Raw genomic sequence first — 23026 nt, 5'->3', positions numbered from 1 at the left:
CATTTAACAGTGACAAGGGTGCTAACAGTGGTCAGCTTTTATTCACTGTAAAATGAAAAACATGTTTCCCCTAATTGCTTATAAAGCTGGAGTTCAGCTTCAGTTTGTTAGTCAAATCACCAACCTGGGATGCTGCTGTCCAAAGGTTTCTGCTTCATCTAGAATGCAGACATCCTAAGACAGGAGGTATGGTACTGGCTGGATCACCAGGTGAAACAAAGGAAAATGCCTAGAAAAGAAAATTATGCAGTCACTTTTGTTTTTGGGTTGAATACCGCTTTAAGGCTTATGACAATGGGCTAATGAGTGCACCAGATGCATTCCCATACAAATCCATGAGGGTCCAAACCCTATTTGAAGCAAGTCAAGTGCAGGTAAGAGGTAGATCAGCTGCAGGTCAATTGCACCTGTCAGTTAATTCTGAATGATCTCTGAAGCAGATAAACCTAATGCCCTTGACACGAACCCTAAATTAATTGACACATGTCCCTTAACCCCTATCTGTAATCTGAACCAATAATCATTGACCGTAATGTAACCCTTAGTGGATCACGATTACTTTAATTGGCACATGAAATACCAGCACCAAACGCTGTAGCATCCAGATGTCACAGTGCTGGAATACTAGCACTGTAAACACTTTCACTTTCACTTTCACTACCCCGGCTTTCCCTCCTGATGTGCCCCCCCCCCCCCCCTGCAGTGCTGTTGGCTTTCAGGATGGAGTAGGGAAAGGGGCTAATCAATTTGTAATTTACCAGCCCCTTCCTTTTCTCAATGAAAACAGTGAACACAGTCACTGTGTTCAGTCATAACTGACGCATAGTAAACTTTGTTTATTATGCTTCAGTATGTGAATGAACAGGAAGCTACTCAGCACAGACCACTTCTCATTCATTTACTGTCCAGTGCAGCTGAGGATGCAGAAAATGCGATGTCCACCAGGCACCGGTCACTGAGCAGGGACGTGGATCTGTGTGTGTAAACACACAGATCCACATCCTGTTAGGGGACCGATCGTGTGTTCCCAGTACAGAGGAACACCGATCTGTCACCTCCCCCAGTTAATCCCCCCCCACAGTTAGAAACACTTCCTAGGTAACACGTTTAACCCCTTGTTCGCACCCCTAGTGTTAACCCCTTCCCTGCCAGTGACATTTATACAGTAAACGGTACATTTTTATAGCACTGTTCGCTGTATAAATGTAAATGTAAATGGTCCAAAAATAGTCTCAAAACTGTCCGATCTGTCTGCCGCAATATCGCAGTCCTGATAAAAATCGCAAATCGCCACCATTACTAGTAAAAAATTAAATAAAAATGCCATAAATCTATCCCCTATATTGTAGACGCTATAACTTTTGCGCAAACCAATCAATATACGCTTATTGCGATTTTCTTAACCACAAATATGTAGAAGAATACATATCGTCCTAAACTGATGGGAAAAAAAATGTTGTTTTTTTTACATTAGGATATTTATTATAGCAAAAGTAAAAAATATTGTGTTTTTTAAAACACAATATTTGTTTAAATTTTTTGTTTATAGCGCAAAAAAAAAAAAAACGCAGAGGCGGTCAAATACCACCAAAAGAAAGCTCTGTTTATGGGAGAAAATGATCAAAATGTCATATGGGTACAGTGTTGTATGACCGCACAATTGTCATTCAAATCATAACAGCGCTGAAAGCTGAAAATGGGCTTGGGCAGGAAGGGGGTAAAAATGCCCTGTATTGAAGTAGAAAAACGACATACATAGACAATTATTGTTGCTTTCCTTTCAAAATTGCTGCCGCCATGCTGATCCACTTACTTCAATTAAATGCTCAGAATGAGAATGCAACAGATGGAGTCAGAACCCCTGAACTGCATTAGTAAAGCCAGAAAATGGCTGTGATAGCCAGGCATATAGCATTTTCAGAAGAAGGTCAGACTACATAGTTTTCTGAGCGCAAGTTTTAAACTTTAGCAATGGCAAAAATGTTTGAAAGCGTAAAAAAAAAACAACAACATTGCAGCACACTCCAGCTTTTCTCTTAAATACCCCCTTGTGAGACAGATTTTTCCATAGTGGCAGCTTACTAAACATTACTATCAATAGTCATACCGTTTATCTAGAAGAACAAGATCTGCACACATCATCATTAATTGAATGCTTCAACAGAAAGAGCTGGACAGTCGTTTTTATTAACAAAACAAGATACACATTCCCTTCCGTACCAATATGATACCTTACGTCTGCTCAACAGAAGCTCAGCGAGGCCTGAACTGACTGGCTAGGTTCACACTGCTGCGATGTCCAAAATCGGATGTGATTCGCACCACACTGCAGTGCAAATCACATCCGATCTCTGTGTGATGCGATTTCAGCCATACAGATAGTATGGCTGAATTCGCCACGCATCCAGCCCAAACTCGTACAGGACCCTTTTTTTGGTCCGCAGCAGAATCGGATCGCATGGGTGTTCAAACCATGCAATCCGATTCCTGTCCGAGTTTTCAGATCGCACTGCGATATGCGAACTGATTTGGAGGTGTCATTAATTTTTAATTGACTCTCCCAGCAGTTCGCATAGGGCAGTGTGAACTGCCGCCGGGAGGCATGCGATAAGGGAACCCGCAGTAGATTCGCAGTGTTCCCGCATTGCAGCAGTGTGAACCTAGCCTTATATGAAATGCTTTTTTCCTGAAAATACATATTTACAATTTATGGGTGAAAGTAGAACGATACATTGTATTACATGCCATGTATACTTACAATGTGTCATTGGAGGAATTGGATGAATGCATGTACATGTTTTGGTATTGCTGGAAGATGTTGTTGGTGTAACTAAGGGAATCTGAACTGCGAACTCCATAAGGATTGGTTGGAGAAGATGCAGGGTAGTGTCCAGGTCTGATTGGCTTGGCTATAACAAAAAGGTAAAAAATAAAAATTGAAATGAACGAATTAAAGTAAACAAGTTATATTTGATGTTTGTATTTCCATTTCTTGTGTAAAATACAAAAGGGAGGTGAAGCAAAATGCTTTGCGCTCTACTATTAGGGCTTGTGCACACTAGCCCCTGTAAATGACCCCGGCTGGCTGCGCCTACATTTAGCTAACCCAGGTACAGTGTTTAGATGCGTTCAATGTAATGACAATTGCTGTATATAGCAGATGAGATCACCAATACTCACTTACACTCTGACATTCAATAGATGTTTCTCGTGGCAATATGTATTATTTTACGTGCATTCAGCAGTAAGCAGAATATGAATATGTACTGACACCTACACTCACCAGACAAAAACTGTCTATATAGCAGACATATTTCTATAATGTGCTTGGAAGCACTTGACATAGCAATACAAGAGACAGGATACTTAACAAGCTATGTATACGAGATGCACATTAGCCATGGTTTCTATAAGTATTTTACTCCTATTTCTTTTTTTATATATCTTTTTATTGAATATGAGCAGATTAGATCAGAAAAGACAGTGATTTACCCTGCAATAAAGAAAATGCATCATGGTGTCTTGTCTTTTGTCCTACAGTATATCTTTTAATACCACAAAGTATAATTTATGAGTGTACTTCCCATTTTAAGTAGAATACTAGTGCTTTTTGTATTTTGCAGATTTGCACTACAGTCCATTTAACATTGTTTCCTATGGAACATGTTCTGTAGTGCAAATCTGCAAAATGCAAAAAGCACTAAAACTGCACAGGTGTGAATCCAGCCTTAAAGTGTTCTCCTCATGAGCTTTTTTTTTTGCATTCCTCTGGGTATTGTTTATGGAGGTTTTCTGTGTATTCTTTTTTTAATTAGTTGAATTCAAAGATTTCTTGAGTCCAAAGGACTAAGGCGGCGTACACACGCGGGGACTGTTTGCCGAAACTAAGTTCGTCAAACAGTCCGCTCAAACTTTTGAATGAACGAACACGCCCACACACGGCACTTTTTGAGCGGACAAATACGGCAAACTTTGTTCGTCGTACTAAGTCCGCGCAACTTTTGAAATGAGCGGACTCGCCCACACACGAGGCAACAGTCCGCTCATTTCAAGCGCGTGTGAAGGTAGGCGGGGCCCGCGACGGAGACTTCGCGGGCTCCGCCGCCTGGAATGGACTTAAAGGGGAACCCCAACGCCGAAAAAAAATCGGCGTGGGGGTCCCCCCAAAGTCCACAACAGACCCTTGTCGGAGCACGCTACCCGGCCGGCCAGGAAAGGGGGGCGAGCGAGCGCGCCCCCCCTCCCGAGCCGTACCAGGCGACAGAAGACCGGGCCACCGCCTGCAAAAGAGCTATAAGAAGGCGCGGTGGCCCGGCAGAAGAACTGAAGGCGGCGACAGAAGAACGGAAGGCGGCGACAGAAGACCGGGCCACCGCCTGCAAAAGAGCTATAAGAAGGCGCGGTGGCCCGGCAGAAGAACCGAAGAGGGGGACAAGACCCCCGAAGTCGGGAGACCCCCGGAGCTGTGCAATAAAATATTTTATCTCGTGTGTTGTGTTTTTTTTTTTGGGTACTTTTATTTTACAGGTGAATGGGTAGGGGTACATTGTACCCCATACTCATTCACATAGGGTGGGGGGCCGGTATCCGGGGGCCCCCTTATTAAAGGGGGCTCCCGGATTCCGATAAGCCCCCCGCCCGCAGACCCCGACAACCAACGGCCAGGGTTGTCGGGAAGAGGCCCTTGTCCTCATCAACATGGGGACAAGGTGCTTTGGGGTGGGGGGGCCGCGCGGCCCCCCCTTCCCCAAGGCACCCCCCATGTTGAGGGCACGCGACCTGGTACGGCTCGGGAGGGGGGGCGCGCTCGCTCGCCCCCCTTTCCTGGCCGGCCGGGTAGCGTGCTCGGACAAGGGTCTGTTGTGGACTTTGGGGGGACCCCCACGCCGATTTTTTTTTGGCGTTGGGGTTCCCCTTTAAGTCCATACCAGGCGGCGGGGCCCGCGACGTCTCCTTCGCGGGCCCCGCCTACCTGGAGACGCGCTCGTAATGAGCAGACTTTCCTCCGAGCGGGAACAGTTTGCTCATTTCGAAAGTGGCCTACACACGGGCGGACTGTTCGCTCAAACAAAGTTTCAGCGGACAGTTTTTCGGAATTTCCGAAAAACTTTGTTCGTCAAACTGTCCGCTGAAACTGTCCGCTGAAGCCCCACACACGAGCGGACTGTCCGCTGAAACACTGTTCAGCGGACAAAGTTGAGCGAACAGTCCGCCCGTGTGTACACGGCCTAACTTTGTTATTAAGTTTTTCCCATTGTTACTTGTTTTTTACGCTTTAATTTCTTGCTATCAGATATTTACAAATAGGTATAAAAATAAAGGGAAAGTGCACTTGGCAGAACCATACTCTACCCAACACATTTTCTGTAATTTAAGTTAAGGTAACAGCTGGGGAACACAGCAAAGGGATATGCCCTTGTAATGGCCATGCTAGGTAGATGGAGCAAAAACTCAGATGCAGATATCTTGCCAAATAAGTTTCCAATAAGCTTTGCCTTTTAATATAAATAAACTTACCCTATAAACAATTAAGTTAAATTAAATAGGCATTGGGGGTTATTTACGAAAGGTAAATCCAGTTTGCTGTACAAGTACACTTGGAAGTGCAGTCGGTTTAGATTAGAGTGGGACATGCAAGAAAATTAAAAAACAGCATTTTAGCTTGCACATGACTGGATGATAAAATAAGCAGAGCTTCCCCTCATTTCAGAACTACCCCTCCGCTTTAAAGCGACTGCACTTCCAAGTCCACTTTGCACTTGTAGTTTTCACTTGTACTGCAAAGTGGATTTGCCTTTCGTAAATAACCCTTGCCCATTCAGAGCAAATGTCTCTACAAATTGTCCAACTAATACTTACCTTGTCAGTGCTTCCCTGTTGCTCCTTCCTCTATTGTAACCAGCAGTATAACCTGCAGTGTCAGCAGGTGTCGCAAGCTAGGAGGAGCAGTGATATTTTTCGCTCTGTTATGTAACCGTACTTGGGCTAGTAATTGGCAACTAGACCCCAGTACTGTAACAAGGGATGATTTTAACCACTTCCTGACCGGCGCACGCCGGCACACGCCGATGTACGTTGGCAGAATGGCATGGACTGGCAAATAGGTGTACAGGTACGACCCTTTAAATTTGCCGCCATGCCATCGCGTGCGTACTGCCGGTGGCGCGGGCGCCGGTCAGGACCTCCTGGAGTCCGATGACGGGTCCCGTGGACTCGAGCACCGTGGGGATACCCGCGATTGTCTCACGGAGAGGAAGAATGAGGAGGTGCTAAAGTAAACAAGCATCTCCCTGTTCTGCCTAGCAACAGTGACACTGATCTCTGCTCCCTGTGATTGGAGCAGAGATCAGTGATGTGTAAAACACAGCCACGCCCCCCACAGTGAGCAACACACCCCTAGGACACATTTAACCCCTACACTGCCACCTAGTGGTTAACCCCTTCACTGCCAGTGTCATTTACACAGGAATCGGTGCATTTGTATAGCACTGATTGCTGTATAAATGGTCCCAAAAATGTCTGATGTGCCCGCTATAATGTCACAGTCACAATAAAAATCGCTGATCACCGCCATTACTAGTACTGGTGGGGGAGCGCTGCCAAGGTGAGTTTTTGTGAGGTTGGATGGACCTCTTCGTAAAGACTTTGTCATTGTGCCATAAATGGGCAAGGTGACAGTATTAATCTACACTTCTATTTTGGCATAATAGTTTCTATACGTTGTTTCAATATATTCCTTCTAAACCTAGAAAACAGAAATCACAATAAAATACATTAAAAAACTGCACACAAAAAATTACACAGAAAAACGAGTGGATTGCGCTATAGTTATTTGCATTCTCAAAAGCCCAACTTACATTAAAAAATTGTTAGTCAATAGTAATTCACTACAAGAAAGCAGAAGGGCAACTGTCTGCAGGGCATATGAAGGGCCCCAGCTAGGCTGCTACTTTATAAACTTGTGTGTATTTTCTTTTCTTCTATAGTTCAATATACTTTCTCTTATTTGCTACTACAAAATTTCATTTAAGCTGTACTCCAGGCTATATCTAAATACAAAGATTTAATACATGTATTGCAGGTGTTTTATCTGCCAAATGGATTTGAATATTTGTCCTTCCATCCAGTTGTGAGATTTAACAGCTCCGCCACACAATACAGCCCTTTCCAGCAGGATAGCTAATCTAGTTGTTCTCTGCTGCAGCTAATTCAAACTTAGAGGTCTTCTCTCCTGAGCTGGACATTAAAGGAGAAGCAGCAGAGTGATAAGCTCATCTATCCGATCTCTCCTCCAATCAGAAAATCACATGTTAGCACATAAGCATTGTAACACAGCTGACTGGCTGCTTGTGTTGCTTCTCCATCTCCCTTAAGCCTTGCAAAAGGCTGATGTCAGATCAGATTCAGGTACTTACACTGTTTGTCTTAAAAAATACATTTAATTATTTATCAATGAATATAGAGCCACAGGTAGGTAACATTATGGGGCTAACCATGATACAAATACCTATGTCACAGATCACGCATCTCCCTTACCAATCTGTGCAGTGTGAGTGCGCCTCACTGTATTCTTGTAGCGTACAGCTTCCTTAATGCGGTCCACCTCCTGCTGGTACCTTCTCTTATCCTTCATAGCACCCTCCTTGGCCTCTTTCAGTGCACCCTCCAGGGCCTTAACTCTCTCAGCCGTAGCCCGAAGACGTTTTTCCAGTTTAGGAAGCTCACAACGAAGATCTGCATTGTCACGAACCAGCTGGATGAGACCACAAAAGAAGAGCAGAAAAATGAACTAGGCACAGAAAGTTGACCAACCATGACCAGAAAGCTGGAAAAAATAATTTATGAGCCAGTAAAAGTATTTTTTCACCTTAAAATTATTTGCATATCAATTATTTTTTATTTTATTTTTTTTTAGATGGAAACTGCAGACAATTTTGTAGAAAACAGTTAACAAAAATGTACATTTTTCATTCAGGATGTTTTGAGGAAATTGTCTGCTTTCATTTGGGAAATACAAATCAAAGTGACCTATTTTAGCTTCTGTCCTAACATCTGTCACCCCCTTCAGCCTACAGAACACATGAATGCTTTATTTTATTAAAACATTTGTTCATAAAACAAAACAGTGTTCATTAAATGCACAATGAGGCGGTGTGCATATTGCAGTACTTTGATGAAATCATTAAAATGGTCATAAACTGCTTCAAAGATGAAGACCTTGGACCTGAGTCAATCCCATATCCAATGCCGCCAGCAAAAATGTTACTTTTACGCCTATCCACCGCCAATGAATGTCTTGTAAAAAGGGCTGACAGCAGCACCAAGAGATATTATATTTAAAGGATTATAAAATTAATGTTATATAGGCACGGTTAATTGATCTATAACAATATCAATGGTTAATTAAAATAAATACGTGATGAGTGATATTTCTTTGAACTACCTGTAATGTGTCACACATTTCTAAGCTTTAAAAAAAGCAATTATAATCATTAGAAAAAATATATCAAATTATACACGTTATAAAAAATTATATGTTTTAAAATTCATGGTTGTCTATCCTTGTGTGCATGGAGGTTAGCTTAGGTTACAATCTTGGAGATGTGTGCTCAACTTTAGCAAATGTGTATTATACACCTAATCCCAAACCCAAGCCTAATCCTAGATCAGCAATAGACATTAACTGGTTGTGTTCTATTTATAAATTAAATTTCCCCTTGCCTAGCATTTCCTAGGTTCCCTGTAAAAATACAAAGGCCATATCTGGCTGCTGTACTTCTGAGTTACTGAGCTGGAATATGCAAACAGGCTATAGCTCTAAGTCACAACTGCTGATCTTCTTACTTGTTCCAGATCAGTGACTCCAAAGGTATTGAAGCCATTGGAAATGTGTGAAAAGCATTTAGTGATTTGAAGGAAACCTATGCCAAATGAAATATGGAGGCTGCCATTTACTGACTTCGATCCGAAAACACCAATTGCCTCGCAGTCATGCCTGATCCATGATTTCAGTACTTTCACTGAATGACTTGTCACTTACCTTGAACATTCATGCAACTGGTAAAATCAGAGCAAACACCTTACGCAGAGCCAGGTCAATGAATCAGGGGGATAGAGTTACTAAATCTGGAGAGTGCAAAATCTGGTGCAGCTCTGCATAAATAGCAATCAGATTCTAGGCTTCTTTGTATGTTATTTTTTTGTCAAAACTTAACTGAACAAGCTGAAGTTAAAACCCGATTTGCTACCATGCCAATTGTCAACCCCCAGAATCTATTAAAGCAATTAGATTGCTATGTCACTTTTCAGAAGGAAAGGTATGCAGTGGCAGCCCCCTATTCAGCTGCAGAGATTTTCTTTAAATCTTCATCAAACTATGATTGCCAATTACTTGACAACCTCACAGTAAAGGTAAAAGTGTTGCCAAAGTTCTATCCTCTCTTCAGCCTTGCTGTGTATGTGACAGATTCAAGCCCTAAGGGATGATTTACCAAAGTAGAGGCTATTCATTTAAGTAAGTGCATGCTGGGAAATAAGATGAACCTGTGCTCACTCTTAATGCCCTATTGCTTGCGTTTTGTATCAGTGATTATATTCTGTAATTGTGCCAGATCCTCCATAATCTAGACTAAAATGAATACCCCTTGAGTGGACTTTCAAGGTACTAATTACATAACATGTTGGTTACAGTCAGAGGCTTTGTGAGACTCATGTGTAGACTTTGTGAGGCCTTAGGCAAAACCTAGACATGAGGCCCCACTCACGCCCATAATGGGAAAAATAATTCAAGTGATAAAATTTAACTGTATAAATTACATATATTAAGAGTTTTAAAGTGCTGGTGTCAGCACTCCTATCTCGGTGCTGGCGTCAGCTCTCTCTAGCTCAGCACTGGTGTCAGCTCTCTCTAGCTCAGCACTGGTGTCAGCTCTCTCTAGCTCAGTGCTGGTGTTAACTCTCTCTAGCTCAGTGCTGGTGTCAGCACTCTCTAGTTCGGTGCTGGTGTCAGCACTCTCTATCTCGGTGCTGGTGTCAGCGCTATCTATCTCGGTGCTGGTGTCAGCGCTCTCTATCTCAATGCTGGTGTCAGTGTTCTCTATCTCAGTGTGGTGTTAGCATTCTCTATCTCGGTGCTGGTGTCAGTGAAGGAGATAGCAGCGGAGAAGCCAATCAGCAGGCAGTGCCAGCGCAGGATGTGGAGCACCCGGCCCACCATGGCTGAGGATCAGCACTGGATTGGGACCTCCCAACCTCCCCCGCAGTGGAGCCCTGCATAGGCAGGAGTAAGGGCAGGGTGGAGGGAGGGATCAGGGGCTGCCAATCACAGGGGGGTCCACTGGGACACTGGCATAGGTCTGAGCAGTCCTTACTGTTAGTGACACATGATCAGGAGGAAGGGAGTGGAGGGGATAGGACAGGGAGTGGATATAAAGACCAGTCTCTGGCTGTGGCTGAGGGATGCTGCAGAAACATGGATAGGGGGGCTGGCTCTCTCTCATGCTGGTGGTCCCTGGCTGCAGAAGGGGTTGTGGCATGGTAACTGTGCCTCTCCCTGCAGCTGGAGCCCCAGTTCCCCCCCACTGATTGACAGCCCCAGAGAGGGGAGGCCCGGACACCTCTTCTCTCCTACCTTCCCTTCCATCGGCTCCATACAGTGCTTGTGAGGCCTCCTCCATGGTACTTTCTTCTTCCCCTCCTCATCACTGCATGCCAGATGCCTCCTCCAGGTGTGTAAGGACCGCTCTGCTGAGCACTCCAGTGGTGGGGGAGTGATGGCTAGGGGGCGGGTGAAATCTCTGTCTCCAGAGCAGCAGGAATTGTGCTCCGGCTGCTGAAATCTCCTCCCCTTCTCCTCCCCTAGACAACACAGCACTGGCCCTGCCTCCTCCCCAAGACACAGCCACGCTCCATCCCCTCTCTCCACTGCCTGCCCATGGTGGAGCTCACAGGAAATGTTAACTCGCTGCTGGCAGGAGCTTGATGCTGCAGCGGCATTGTTGTCAGCAGAGGCGGCTTGTCAATTAGGCGGTCGCGAGTCCCCTGTGAGTGCAAGGCTTTAGGCATCTGCCTTATTTTCCTAATTAGAAAGCCGCCTCTGGTTACAGTAAAAAGTGTTTATTGAATAAATATATATAAAAGAACATAATGAATATGGAACAACCACAGCTTTGTGTAAAAGTTACACCACATAGAAGCAAATTGTTATGATCCTCCTTTATCCAATGCGTTTCAGAGTAAAAGCATCTCCTTCTTCAGGGGTGTTTGAAGGGTTAGATCATATATCTATAACATAAAAAGGATAATCATAGAACAGTGATAACACATCATTTGCCTATTCATAGTATATGTATATATTTTAATAGTTTCAAAGACTCACTCGCATTTCAATGGTGTCATAAATAGACATTCCGTGTTGATTATTAAAATCAAAGAACATATATAAAAAGAATGTGTCTCCTGCTGCAAAGGATCATCATAGATCCAGAATCTTATGGCTGTCTGATGTAGTCAACTTGCTACCATTCAATTTTTTAGGTAAGGGTCTCCCAGTAGTCACCCCCCGGGTGATAATGGGTAGCAGAGAACACTGAGGTCAAATGGTAGACAGGGACTTGCAAACACAGATATTAATGGTCTTATTATCCTTTTTATTTTATAGACATATGATCTAACCTTACAAACACCCCTGAAGAAGGAGATGCTTTTGCTCTGAAAATCGTTGAGTGAAGGAGGATCATAACAATTTGCTTCTGTGTGGTGTTTACACAAAGTTGTGGCTGTTCCATGTTCAATATATTCTTTTATATATATTTGTTCAATAAATAGTTTTTACTGTAACAAACATGTTATGTAATTAGTGCCTTAAAAGCCCACCCAAGGGGTATTCATTTTAGTCTATTGCGTGCAAGGGACATCTTTGAATTTAAATTTTTGTTAACTAATGATTCAGTATTCAAAGTAAACCCTTATTTACTAACCTTCATTTTGATTGCTAAGTGAGCAATGCCCACAATACATGCTCAAATTACAGCTGATCCATACTGAATTGGCAAACTTTGAGCCGTGGATGCCCCTGTTGACACCACTCAGCTCGACAAATGTCCATTGATCAATCGACTCTCCTCAAAGGAGAATTCAAAATTCTCGCTTATAGTCAAATACTAGTTCAAAATTGTTGGCCGATTAACACCTGCATTAACTAGCTGCAGTAACTGTTCTGGTATAACAGCAGAGGCAGATTTTTCCATCTGCACTGTTTAGCATAAAGGGGTATGTTAAATATCTTTCGTTCAGCCACCAGGATGAATGAAAGAAATCTTTGAGTGCAAAGCCACCTTTACCTTTACTCATTAAGTAAATAAACCCCATTTTTAAAAATAATTTAAATAGTTAAATAAATGTGATAAACTGTAAAAAAAATCATATTAATGTTGATAAGGGTTACAAAAAACATTGTTATTGTTCAGTATATAATTTATAAGTATATGCAGTCACAATACTATGTTCGGGCATCCGTGGTCGTATTACATATATTACATGTTGTGTCAATTTTCAATTATAAATTTGATTGTAATTTCAAAATACAATTGAAATTTTCAGTCAGGTTAATTCTTTGTTGGTATCTGAAGAAAAGATAAGAACTTTTGCCATGTGCAACTGTACTATTAGGCATACGGACAAGAAATGTTCTGGTGTAACAACAACCTACATTTTCCTAGTTTTAACTCAAATAAAAGAGCAGCGATCATAGAGGTGATTTAGGCTACAAATACTGCTACGAGGTCTAGCTAGGTATCTATAGCAGGATGTCAAAAATTCCTGAAAGAAATAAAAAATATTTTACAAATACATAATAAATGTAATGTATTTTAATGGTAAAAACTGTTAGTAGAATGTACTGTTTTTTTGTTTTTATTACACATAACATTTATCATTTACATGCTGCAGGTCAAACTGAAATACACTTTCTCTTTATATGTGAAGTGATTGATAGTGCAGCAGCTATGAAATCGCAAGGGAAGCAGAAGATATAGTGAGAACGGGATGGGGCTCCGCATAGTGAGACTCAGGTATCTTAATAAGATCTTGTTGCACTATTGAAGCTTGACATAAAAGGAGGTTGGGGACACTGCCAACTGCAGCCACATGGACTGTAAATTTGGTTAGAAGACCTGTGACTTTCAAGATACTAAGCTGTGTCTGGCTTCCAAAATTAGGCAACTTTAAATGCTACAATTACCTACTCATACTCCCCATTTCTGCTATCATGGGATACTATGTACGCTCTGTCCTGGGATAAATTACCATCACTGCAACATCTATACACACAACTTCTAGTGTCCAAAGCAACTCCCCTGCTAGGATTATCATTTTATGCAGAACATTTTCTTATTTTGCTGGTCCTAACCTGGTTTAGCATATTGTGACAGTTGGGCTAATTTACTAAAGGAGTAGAGCATGTTCACTTACAAAATGAATTGACACTTATCTTAGAGAACAATGTAAACATTTGCTTTGCAAATAATATCCGATCAGATCGGATATTTCCTTGCACATGATTTGATGAATGAGGTCAGCTCAATTTAACCTCTTTCATGAAGATAAGTGAATTTTCAATTTGTTTCACCTTATTTACTAGGACAAATGAAAATTCACCTCTTTTTGTAAATAAGGGTAATTGTCAGAGCTGAGGCCAGTTGAAGAGGCTGAATGAAGCAGCACTCGTGGAGACACAAAGGGTTCGCCAAAAAAGTTCACACTGGACACTCCCTCCTGAGTGCTGATTAGTAAATCTAAGGTGGCATAAATGGCCACCTTGGGCAGCATCCACCACTGGCATGACCATAGTTATTGTGTAAATCGGGTTCAATTAGCTGACTGTTATGGAAAATAATTATAAAGGAAAAAGCAGCCTTGTTGCTGTACTACCTAGGCTTGTACCTAAATATAAGTCAGGCCCTGATAACAGTGTATAGATTACATAGGATATGTGCTTTAAACACATGCATTTGTTATACAAGTGTTCTTATTGCATGCAAGCTCTGCAGAGGCTAAATGCAAACAATGGATAATGCTGGTGTATCTTATGATCCCCGGTCAGTGAATGAGAAGCAAGGTGATAACAGAAGCTAAGCATACCAATTCATGCAGACCAGAAAATACTACAAATACTAACAGTAGAATGAATGAGAGCAGTAACATCAATGAAAAAGAATTCGTAGGCAATGCCTACACTTACATAATAGAAATTATTGGCTCTGTGGATTAGAGGGCTGACTTTTTTTTACTATGGAATAGTGTGGTCCAAATGATTGGGGTCCAAGTTTAGTTCAACAGAAATAGAGAAACAAATATAAAGCTAACAGCCGCAATGATCCAGTTGCACTATTTACCTGCAATATCATCACAGCTATACAAATATTCTCTCCTGAAAAAACTTGCAAAATGTTGTTTATGTATGCCAGGTAAATACACATCTATATTCATATTATATAGAGCAATCATTCACTGCTATATGGCCTTAGAATGTTCAGTTCTAAATGAAGCCCTCTTGGGCTTACTGATCTGAAATCTAGTTGTCAAAAGGAGAGTGGCCCAATGGGCTTTACAAATGGGTAACATATTTTGCACAATACTGTTCACGGCAAAATGTGATAAAACAAATATATAATAGTTAACCCAGTAATAAAAAATAAAAAAAACACAGCCAAGTTACAAGTAATTATCATGATCTGGTAGTAATTTAGTAAGTTTAGCTAACATTTTTTTTAATGGTCAGTCCACCCAAAATACAATATTTACTCCACCATTGGCTTGATCACAATGATGGAATGCAGTGTGAATCACATCAGTATTACCCTTCAATATTTTGGGTTCTTCCAAATATTTGCCAAGGTGTGGTAAAAGTGGTTAAATGTACCTGCAATTCCATAACAAGCAGTGTTTATATTGTATTATAGCATGACTTGACTATTCTCCCAGTGTAAGCCACTATATCATTACCCAGACAATATAACTGGACATATCACATATATTAATGGATCTTGTATTTTCTACAATAATTAGTTTTTTTTTTCATTTTTTTTTCAACAATATAGCCATAGCTATGCAATGGAGGTGACGTACAAGCAGAACAGAATTGATGCATTTTTATGGTTTGCAAATAATAATGCAGAATTATAATAAGGAGCAGGGTGAGACTAAGTTTTGTGTTTGATCTAACTTTATGGTAGATGGACATTTACAATGAAATAAAACTAGAGTATAAAGTTTGGATTGTCAAGCATCAGATACAGAATACAAACAGGATGTGAACTAAATATGCATACTGCTTTGGCAATCCTGTTATCCATAAACGTATAACAATTTGCAAACTTCTTGCAGGCTTTTTGGAGAGAAAACATGGCAGAGGTCTTACAGTGGGATTACCCACAGTCATGGGATCATCACCCAATAAGCAACTGACATCTCAAGTCCATTGCCAAATTAGGGTCAACTAACTGCATGCTAAGCACACAACTGGGTAAATAAAGAAAAGGGCAAAGCTGTTCTTGAGTTGCTGAAAGGCAAGAAAAAGCATCGCTATTGCCTGTCCTGTAGATGCACCCTGTTGTACTCAAAGGTATGAAATTTAAACCCTGATCAACTATGTTTAGGCTTCAGTTTTAAGACCAACTTAATGACCAATGAAGTCTTAAAGTTGAGCAATCTAGAAATAAGGATGGACATAAACATGGTTCACATGAAATATTTAATGCAGAAACATGTCTAAATTTCCACTCCTTTTATTCCAGGTTGTCAAACAAAGATGGAACACTGCTGTCAAGTTATCAATTGGCAGACATTGCAATCTTTACTGCAGGTGAAAGCAACAATGCAAACGAGTCGTTCTTTTCAAGTGATCCATCTATAAGAGAGGCATGCAGAGCAGCATGCCAAATCTGCAAACAACATACCTCATTCACTAATGCCACATGTAACACCTAATGTCAGAGCTGCCACCCTGACTCCATGTTGCTGCATGTATTTAAATTATTTCTGTTTGTGCTGTGATCATATTTCGTACATTATGATGGACTATGAAACTTAAAGAGGAACTCCAGTCAAAGAAGCAAAGCAATTTTTGCATAGAATACAGCTCCCCTTTATGTTTTGTACAACCAGTCCTTGGTATTATATATTTCCTCTTATGATATGGGGCTGCTTTAACGTTTAATGTTAACATCAGTTCTAGAAGTAGATGCAGAGTGAAAGCATTAGTCTATGAATTCTTTTTAAATCCAGCAGGAGAGGAACAGATATTGGTCATTCCAACACTTTTATTCACAATTTTCAGCCATTGCAGGAACTTTTCTTTTCTTTTCTTGCAGGCTGATTTGTAATTTTAGCTTGGGTTTAGATATTTACGAATATGTAGGTATGTATAACACAGTTTTAAAATACAGGAATATAACCTGTAAAACAAAGCAAATATATATTATGTTCATAAAGTGACAGATTATCACTAATATATACACTAATATATGGAAAAAGGTCCCACACTTGTACAAAGAGATTTTGGACAAACAATATTACTGGACAGGAAGTCAACTAAGTGTAAGATAATTGTTACCCATGAAACCACTGTTGCTGAATGTTTGCCTGACGTTCCTCTTTAAATTTAAGAACGCTCTGCTCATGTGACTAATATCACAGGAATCTCTGACATATAAGAGAACCAGATTACTGCTAAATGCAGAAGTGGAGAAGTGGACACACATAGTGCTGAGTAAACAGACGCCAGCAGACCTGGAGTTAGGCAAACATCTCTGCATTAATATCTTTCAGTACCTTGGATACCCAGTCATCCAGCTAAATGGAAGGCAGCAAGGAGGGAATGGGGATACAAATGGGAGTCATTGAAAAGAGATTGCTTTTCTGCACAAATGCAACGTGCAAATCAAAAAAAAAAAAAGAACATTGAATAAATAGAAAAAAAATGGACACAGGGTGAAATGGTATTTAAAAATAAAGATGCGGAGGATGCTTGGTAGATAGAACAATATAAATTCAATTATCCATTGAATTTCTATTGAGGCGAAAGATGGAAAAGGTTCATAAAAGCTATTAAGGAATCAAGTACAATGATATTCCTTGGACTGTATAAGACATTTGATCAGAAAAGCTGCGCAAGCAGATAAAAGCCTTTGACTCTGTCAGTAAAGGTAGAGCTGACATACTGCAAGCAAACTGCTGAAGTGTAGGGAATGATTTTGTTTCTTGTAGGTTTGAGCTGAGAGCCCTATGATCAAACATCATGTTAAATGGCCATCAATATATGCAAAAGAGTATAAATAGTACTATATATGAAGATAAAACATGTCTACTAAAAAAGGAACAACTCTATTAAGACAAGAGTCCCCAGTTAGCCTATGTAATTTTAGAATATTTTTTTTTTTAACTTCTCCTTCAACAGCCACTTTAAGGATATATTTGTATATCAATTTGTGCATAGAAAATGATTATTTTTATTTTATTGTAAAAGCACCAAGAAAACAGGTGGGGAAATCTTTCAGTCATTTCACCTAAATCTAAATTATACTTGGCAATTCTGAGAACTAGTAGAATTCCGCTATGTATAACATTACATTATATTAATACATAGCCAGAGTATATTAAGATAAACAATTTGCTCTCTAAAATGTGCTACAGTAGTATTTATTAAATTAACTTACAAAAAAAAACTTCACAATAATGATATGTGTTGACTTATAAAATCATTATGTAATTAAATGTTGGGCAAACATTACCTTTCCATTTCAGTTTGTAACCAGATATAATTTTCTAAAACTGCCAAAAATCTATTCCTAATACAGTATTCATTTAGCAGATTTGACTTTTTAGAGTCTTCACTCCCTGCTCCTGTATTTGGCTCACTGGCTTTCTCGGAAACGTGCACGGAGCGTGTAAGGAATGTATAAAGGTTATATGTATTCTTACTTATGGTGAGACTAAAAAAGTAAAATTACTAAAATGATTTTCTTTTATTTTGTCTTTTTATGCTTTTTTGCCCCTTTTATGTTTTCCAGGTTTTGTTAAAAAAATAATAATCCTGTTTACAGAGCTCCAGCTGAAATTATCATATACAATTGGACAAGTCCAAGGATGCATTCTAAAAGGTCAATGAATATCCTGTGAGTTTTAACATGTTCAACGTCTCCAACTAATCTTTTACAACTTCCATCAGCTCATTCCCCACAGTTACAACCTTTTGTACCACCTGCGCCACCCTATTAGATTGTAAGCTCTTCTAAGCAGGGCTTTCTTAATCCTCTTGTATTTTATTGTATTATAACTGTATTGTCTCCCTTGTATATTGTAAATCGCTGAGTAAACTGTGGGCGCTATATAAATCCTGTATAATAATAATAATAATGTTATTCATTTTGGCACGGTCAAGTGTTTGCACCAGGGAGATGGCTAGGTGGTAGCTGGGTCTTAGGCTTCCATGAATATATAATTATGTGATGTGATGGTGTATTCGTCCGGACTGCTTTGGTTTCTGGTAAATGCACATCAATCACAACACAATTGGCTTAATTTACTGAAGTGTTAACCACTTTCAGACCGGACCATTTTGCTGGTAAATGACCAGAGGTCTTTTTACACTTTGGCACTGCGCTGCTTTAACTGGTAATTGCGCGGTCATGCAATGTTGTACCCAAACAAAATTTGCGTCCTTTTCTTCCCACAAATAGAGCTTTCTTTTGATGGTATTTGATTGCCTCTGCGATTTTTATTTTTTGCGATATAAACGTAAAAAGACCGCAAATTTTGAAAAAAAATGATATTTTCTACTTTTTGTTATTAGAAAAATCCAATAAACTCAATTTTAGTCATACATTTAGGCCAAAATGTATTCAGCCACATGTCTTTGGTAAAAAAAAAGTCAATAATTGTATATTTATTGGTTTGCGCAAAAGTTGTCACATCTACAAACTAAGGTACGTTTTCTGGAATTTACGCAGCTTTTAGTTTACGACTGCCTATCTCATTTCTTGAGGTGCTAAAATGACAGGGCAGTACAAAACCCCCCCAAATGACCCCATTTTGGAAAGTAGACCCCCTAAGGAAATTGATAAGAGGCATGTTGAGCCCATTGAATATTTTATTTTTTTGCCTCAAGCGATTGAATAATGACAAAAAAAAAATTTTTTTTTTTTTTTTACACAAAGTTGTCACTAAATGATATATTGCTCACACATGCTATGGGCGTATGTGAAATGACACCCCAAAATAAATTCTGCTGCTTCTCCTGAGTACGGGGATACCACATATGTGGGACTTTTTGGGAGCCTAGCCGCGTACAGGGCCCCGAAAACCAAGCACCGCCTTCAGGCTTTCTAAGGGCGTAAATTTTTGATTTCACGCCTCACTACCTATTACAGTTTTGAAGGCCATAAAATGCCAAGATGGCACAAAACCCCCACAAATGACCCCATTTTAGAAAGTAGACACCCCAAGCTATTTGCTGAGAGGCATGTTGAGTCCATGGAATATTTTATATTTTGCCACAAGTTGCGGGAAAATTACAAACTTTTTTTTTTTTTTTTTTTTTTTCACAAAGTTGTCACTAAATGATATATTGCTCATGCATGCCATGGGCATATGTGAAATGACACCCCAAAATAAATTCTGCTGCTTCTCCTGAGTACGGGGATACCACATATGTGGGACTTTTTGGGAGCCTAGCCGCGTACGGGGCCCCGAAAACCAAGCACCGCCTTCAGGCTTTCTAAGGGCGTAATTTTTTGAGTTCACTTCTCACTACCTATTACAGTTTTGAAGGCCATAAAATGCCAAGATGGCACAAAACCCCCACAAATGACCCCATTTTAGAAAGTAGACACCCCAAGCTATTTGCTGAGAGGCATGTTGAGTCCATGGAATATTTTATATTTTGCCACAAGTTGCGGGAAAATTACAAACTTTTTTTTTTTTTCACAAAGTTGTCACTAAATGATATATTGCTCACGCATGCCATGGGCATATGTGAAATGACACCCCAAAATAAATTCTGCTGCTTCTCCTGAGTACGGGGATACCACATATGTGGGACTTTTTGGGAGCCTAGCCGCGTACGGGGCCCCAAAAACCAAGCACCGCCTTCAGGCTTTCTAAGGGCGTTACAGTTTTGAAGGCCATAAAATGCCAAGATGGCACAAACCCCCCCCCCAAATGACCCCATTTTAGAAAGTAGACACCCCTAAATTTAGGGGTACACTAGTGAGACTAGGTAATAAATGGCGGGTGCCCTGAAACTATAAAAAAATAACTAACCAACCAGCGTCACCTGTAACAGTTATATGGTGATCACTGGTGAAAGGGTTAACTAGGGGGCAATCAGGGGGCTTTATGCGGTAGTATATGGGGGTCCCTGGCGCTATAAAAAGCTGCGGCGAACCTAAATACCTACCTGCCTAACTAGCGTCACCTGTGACACTAATACAGCGATCAGAAAAACGATCGCTTATTAGGCTGGGTTCACACTGGAGCGATGCGGGAACGCCACGAATGCGCGGCGGGTTCCCGCATCGCATGCCTCCCGGCGGCAGTTCACACTGCCCTATGCGAACTGCTGGGAGTGTCAGTGAAATGTTAATGACACCCCCAGATCAGTTCGCATATCGCAGTGCGATCTGCAAACTTGGATCGCATGGTGTGAACACCCATGCGATCCGATTCTGCTGCGGACCAAAAAAAGGGTCCCGTGCGAGTTTGCGGCGGGTGCGGCGGGTGCGACACGAATTCAGCCATACTATCTGTATAGCTGAACTCGAATCGCACAGAGATCGGATGTGATTTGCACTGCAGTGCGGTGCGAATCACATCCGTTCTCATAAACCGCTGCAATGTGAACCCAGCCTTAGTGACACTGGCGACGGGGGGTGATCACGGGGTTAAACCTTTATTGGGGGGGTTAGGGGGGTACCTTAGAACTAAAGGGGGCTAACCCTAACTGCCCTAACAGTTATTAGTCACAAATGACACCTGCCGGGTGATCAGGGGGTTAAACCTTTATTAGGTAATAAATGGCGGGTGCCCTGAAACTATAAAAAAATAACTAACCAACCAGCGTCACCTGTAACAGTTATATGGTGATCACTGGTGAAAGGGTTAACTAGGGGGCAATCAGGGGGCTTTATGCGGTAGTATATGGGGGTCCCTAGCGCTATAAAAAGCTGCGGCGAACCTAAATACCTACCTGCCTAACTAGCGTCACCTGTGACACTAATACAGCGATCAGAAAAATGATCGCTTATTAGGCTGGGTTCACACTGGAGCGATGCGGAAACGCCGCGAATCCGCGGCGGGTTCCCGCATCGCATGCCTCCCGGCGGCAGTTCACACTGCCCTATGCGAACTGCTGGGAGTGTCAGTGAAATGTTACTGACACCCCCAGATCAGTTCGCATATCGCAGTGCGATCTGCAAACTCGGATCGCATGGTGTGAACACCCATGCGATCTGATTCTGCTGCGGGCCAAAAAAAGGGTCCCGTGCGAATTTGCGGCGGGTGCGGCGGGTGTGGCGGGTGCGGCGGGTGCGGCGAATGGCTGAACTCGAATCGCACAGAGATCGGATGTGATTTGCACTGCAGTGCGGTGCGAATCACATTCGTTCTCATAAACCGCTGCAATGTGAACCCAGCCTTAGTGACACTGGCGACGGGGGGTGATCACGGGGTTAAACCTTTATTGGGGGGGTTAGGGGGGTACATTAGAACTAAAGGGGGCTAACCCTAACTGCCCTAACAGTTATTACAGTCACAAATGACACCAATGCAAAAAAAAAAAAAAAAAAAAAAAAAATGACATTGGTGTCACTGTGACTGGGGGGCAGGGGTAATTGGGGGGGTGATCGGGGGGTAAAGGGGGGGTGTGAGTGTGCCTGGCATGTTCTACTGTGTGTGGGATGTGTTGGTGCAACTCACTGATCCGCTCTCCTCCGTGTCGGAACGAAAAATACCGACACGGAGGAGAGAATACATCACTTCCTCTCCTGTGTTTACATTACAGGAGAGGAAGTGATGTCACCGGGGATTTCCATTCGTCGGGAGCGATCGCGAGGGGGTGGCCATGAATGAATGGCCGTCCCCTCGTCCGGGATCGCTCCCGAACGAAAACCGACCGCCGCAGGCACCGGGCGGGGGCCCGATCGGGCCCCCGACCCGCGGGAGGCAAATCACGTACATGTATGTGCTTATGCCTGCCCGTGCCATTCTGCCGACGTACATCGGCGTGCGGCGGTCGGCAAGTGGTTAAGCTAGGTCAGGGGTGTCCAAACTTTTTTCAAAGAGGGCCAGATTTGATGAAGTGAACATGCTTGAGGGCCGACCATTTTGCCTGACATTCTTTAAACCATTAAAATTCGGTCTAAGTGTGTTCGTTCAAGCACTAATACATTGCCCAACAAGAATTCTCTTGCCTTTGTGGCTGTGTGTGGTGAACAGATGAGCTTGGGCGGTTTATTTGGATATACCGTATTTATCGGCTTAAAACATGCACCTTAACTTTAAAAAGTACGTTTCAGGAAGAAATCTTACATTTTAAATAAAGAACTGTGAAGCAAAATAAGGGTCAGTGACCATCAATGCAGCCTAATCAGTGTCCATCTGCAGACTCACAAGTGCCATGAATGCAGCACCCACCGTATTGCCATGAATGCAGCACCCACTGTATTGTCATGAATGCACCACCCACCGTATTGCCATGAATGCAGCACCCACTGTATTGTCATTAATGCAGCACCCACCGTATTGCCATGAATGCAGCACCCACTCCATTGCCATGAATGCAGCACCCACATTATCATTAATGCAGCATCCACATTATCATTAATGCAGCACCCATAATTACATGAATGCAGACTCACCATTGTCGTCAGTGCAGCCTGATTCATGTCCATCTGCAGCCTTGAGGAGACAGGGAGGGGGCGGGACGAGCGCAGGAGAAACTCCTGTTTTCTCGGCTGCCTCTTTAATTGAA

The 23026-nt window shown here is 41.7% G+C and overlaps 1 protein-coding gene across 3 annotated transcripts in view; it reads right to left on the bottom strand.

Moving 5' to 3' along the window:
* KIF5A (kinesin family member 5A) overlaps window positions 1-23026 on the bottom strand; it is a 232420-nt gene that overhangs the window by 15184 nt on the left and 194210 nt on the right. For 2 of the 3 annotated variants that reach the window (XM_077483606.1, XM_077483607.1), the window contains exons 24-26: window positions 16831-16851; window positions 7537-7753; window positions 2759-2909 (exon numbers count right to left, since the gene is read on the bottom strand). In XM_077483606.1, coding sequence (XP_077339732.1) covers window positions 2759-2909; window positions 7537-7753; window positions 16831-16851 — 389 coding nt within the window. The remainder of the gene's footprint in view (window positions 1-2758; window positions 2910-7536; window positions 7754-16830; window positions 16852-23026) is intronic. The other variant, XM_077483608.1, reaches the window with a different exon arrangement.

This window comes from Lithobates pipiens, unplaced genomic scaffold (assembly GCF_037356315.1).
Source record: "Lithobates pipiens isolate NorthernLeopardFrog02 unplaced genomic scaffold, aLitPip1_a1.2 Scaffold_16, whole genome shotgun sequence".
Classification (NCBI taxonomy): domain Eukaryota; kingdom Metazoa; phylum Chordata; class Amphibia; order Anura; family Ranidae; genus Lithobates; species Lithobates pipiens.
The sequence above is the reverse complement of the archived record's forward strand: the minus strand, read 5'-3'. Positions and strand labels throughout refer to the sequence as shown.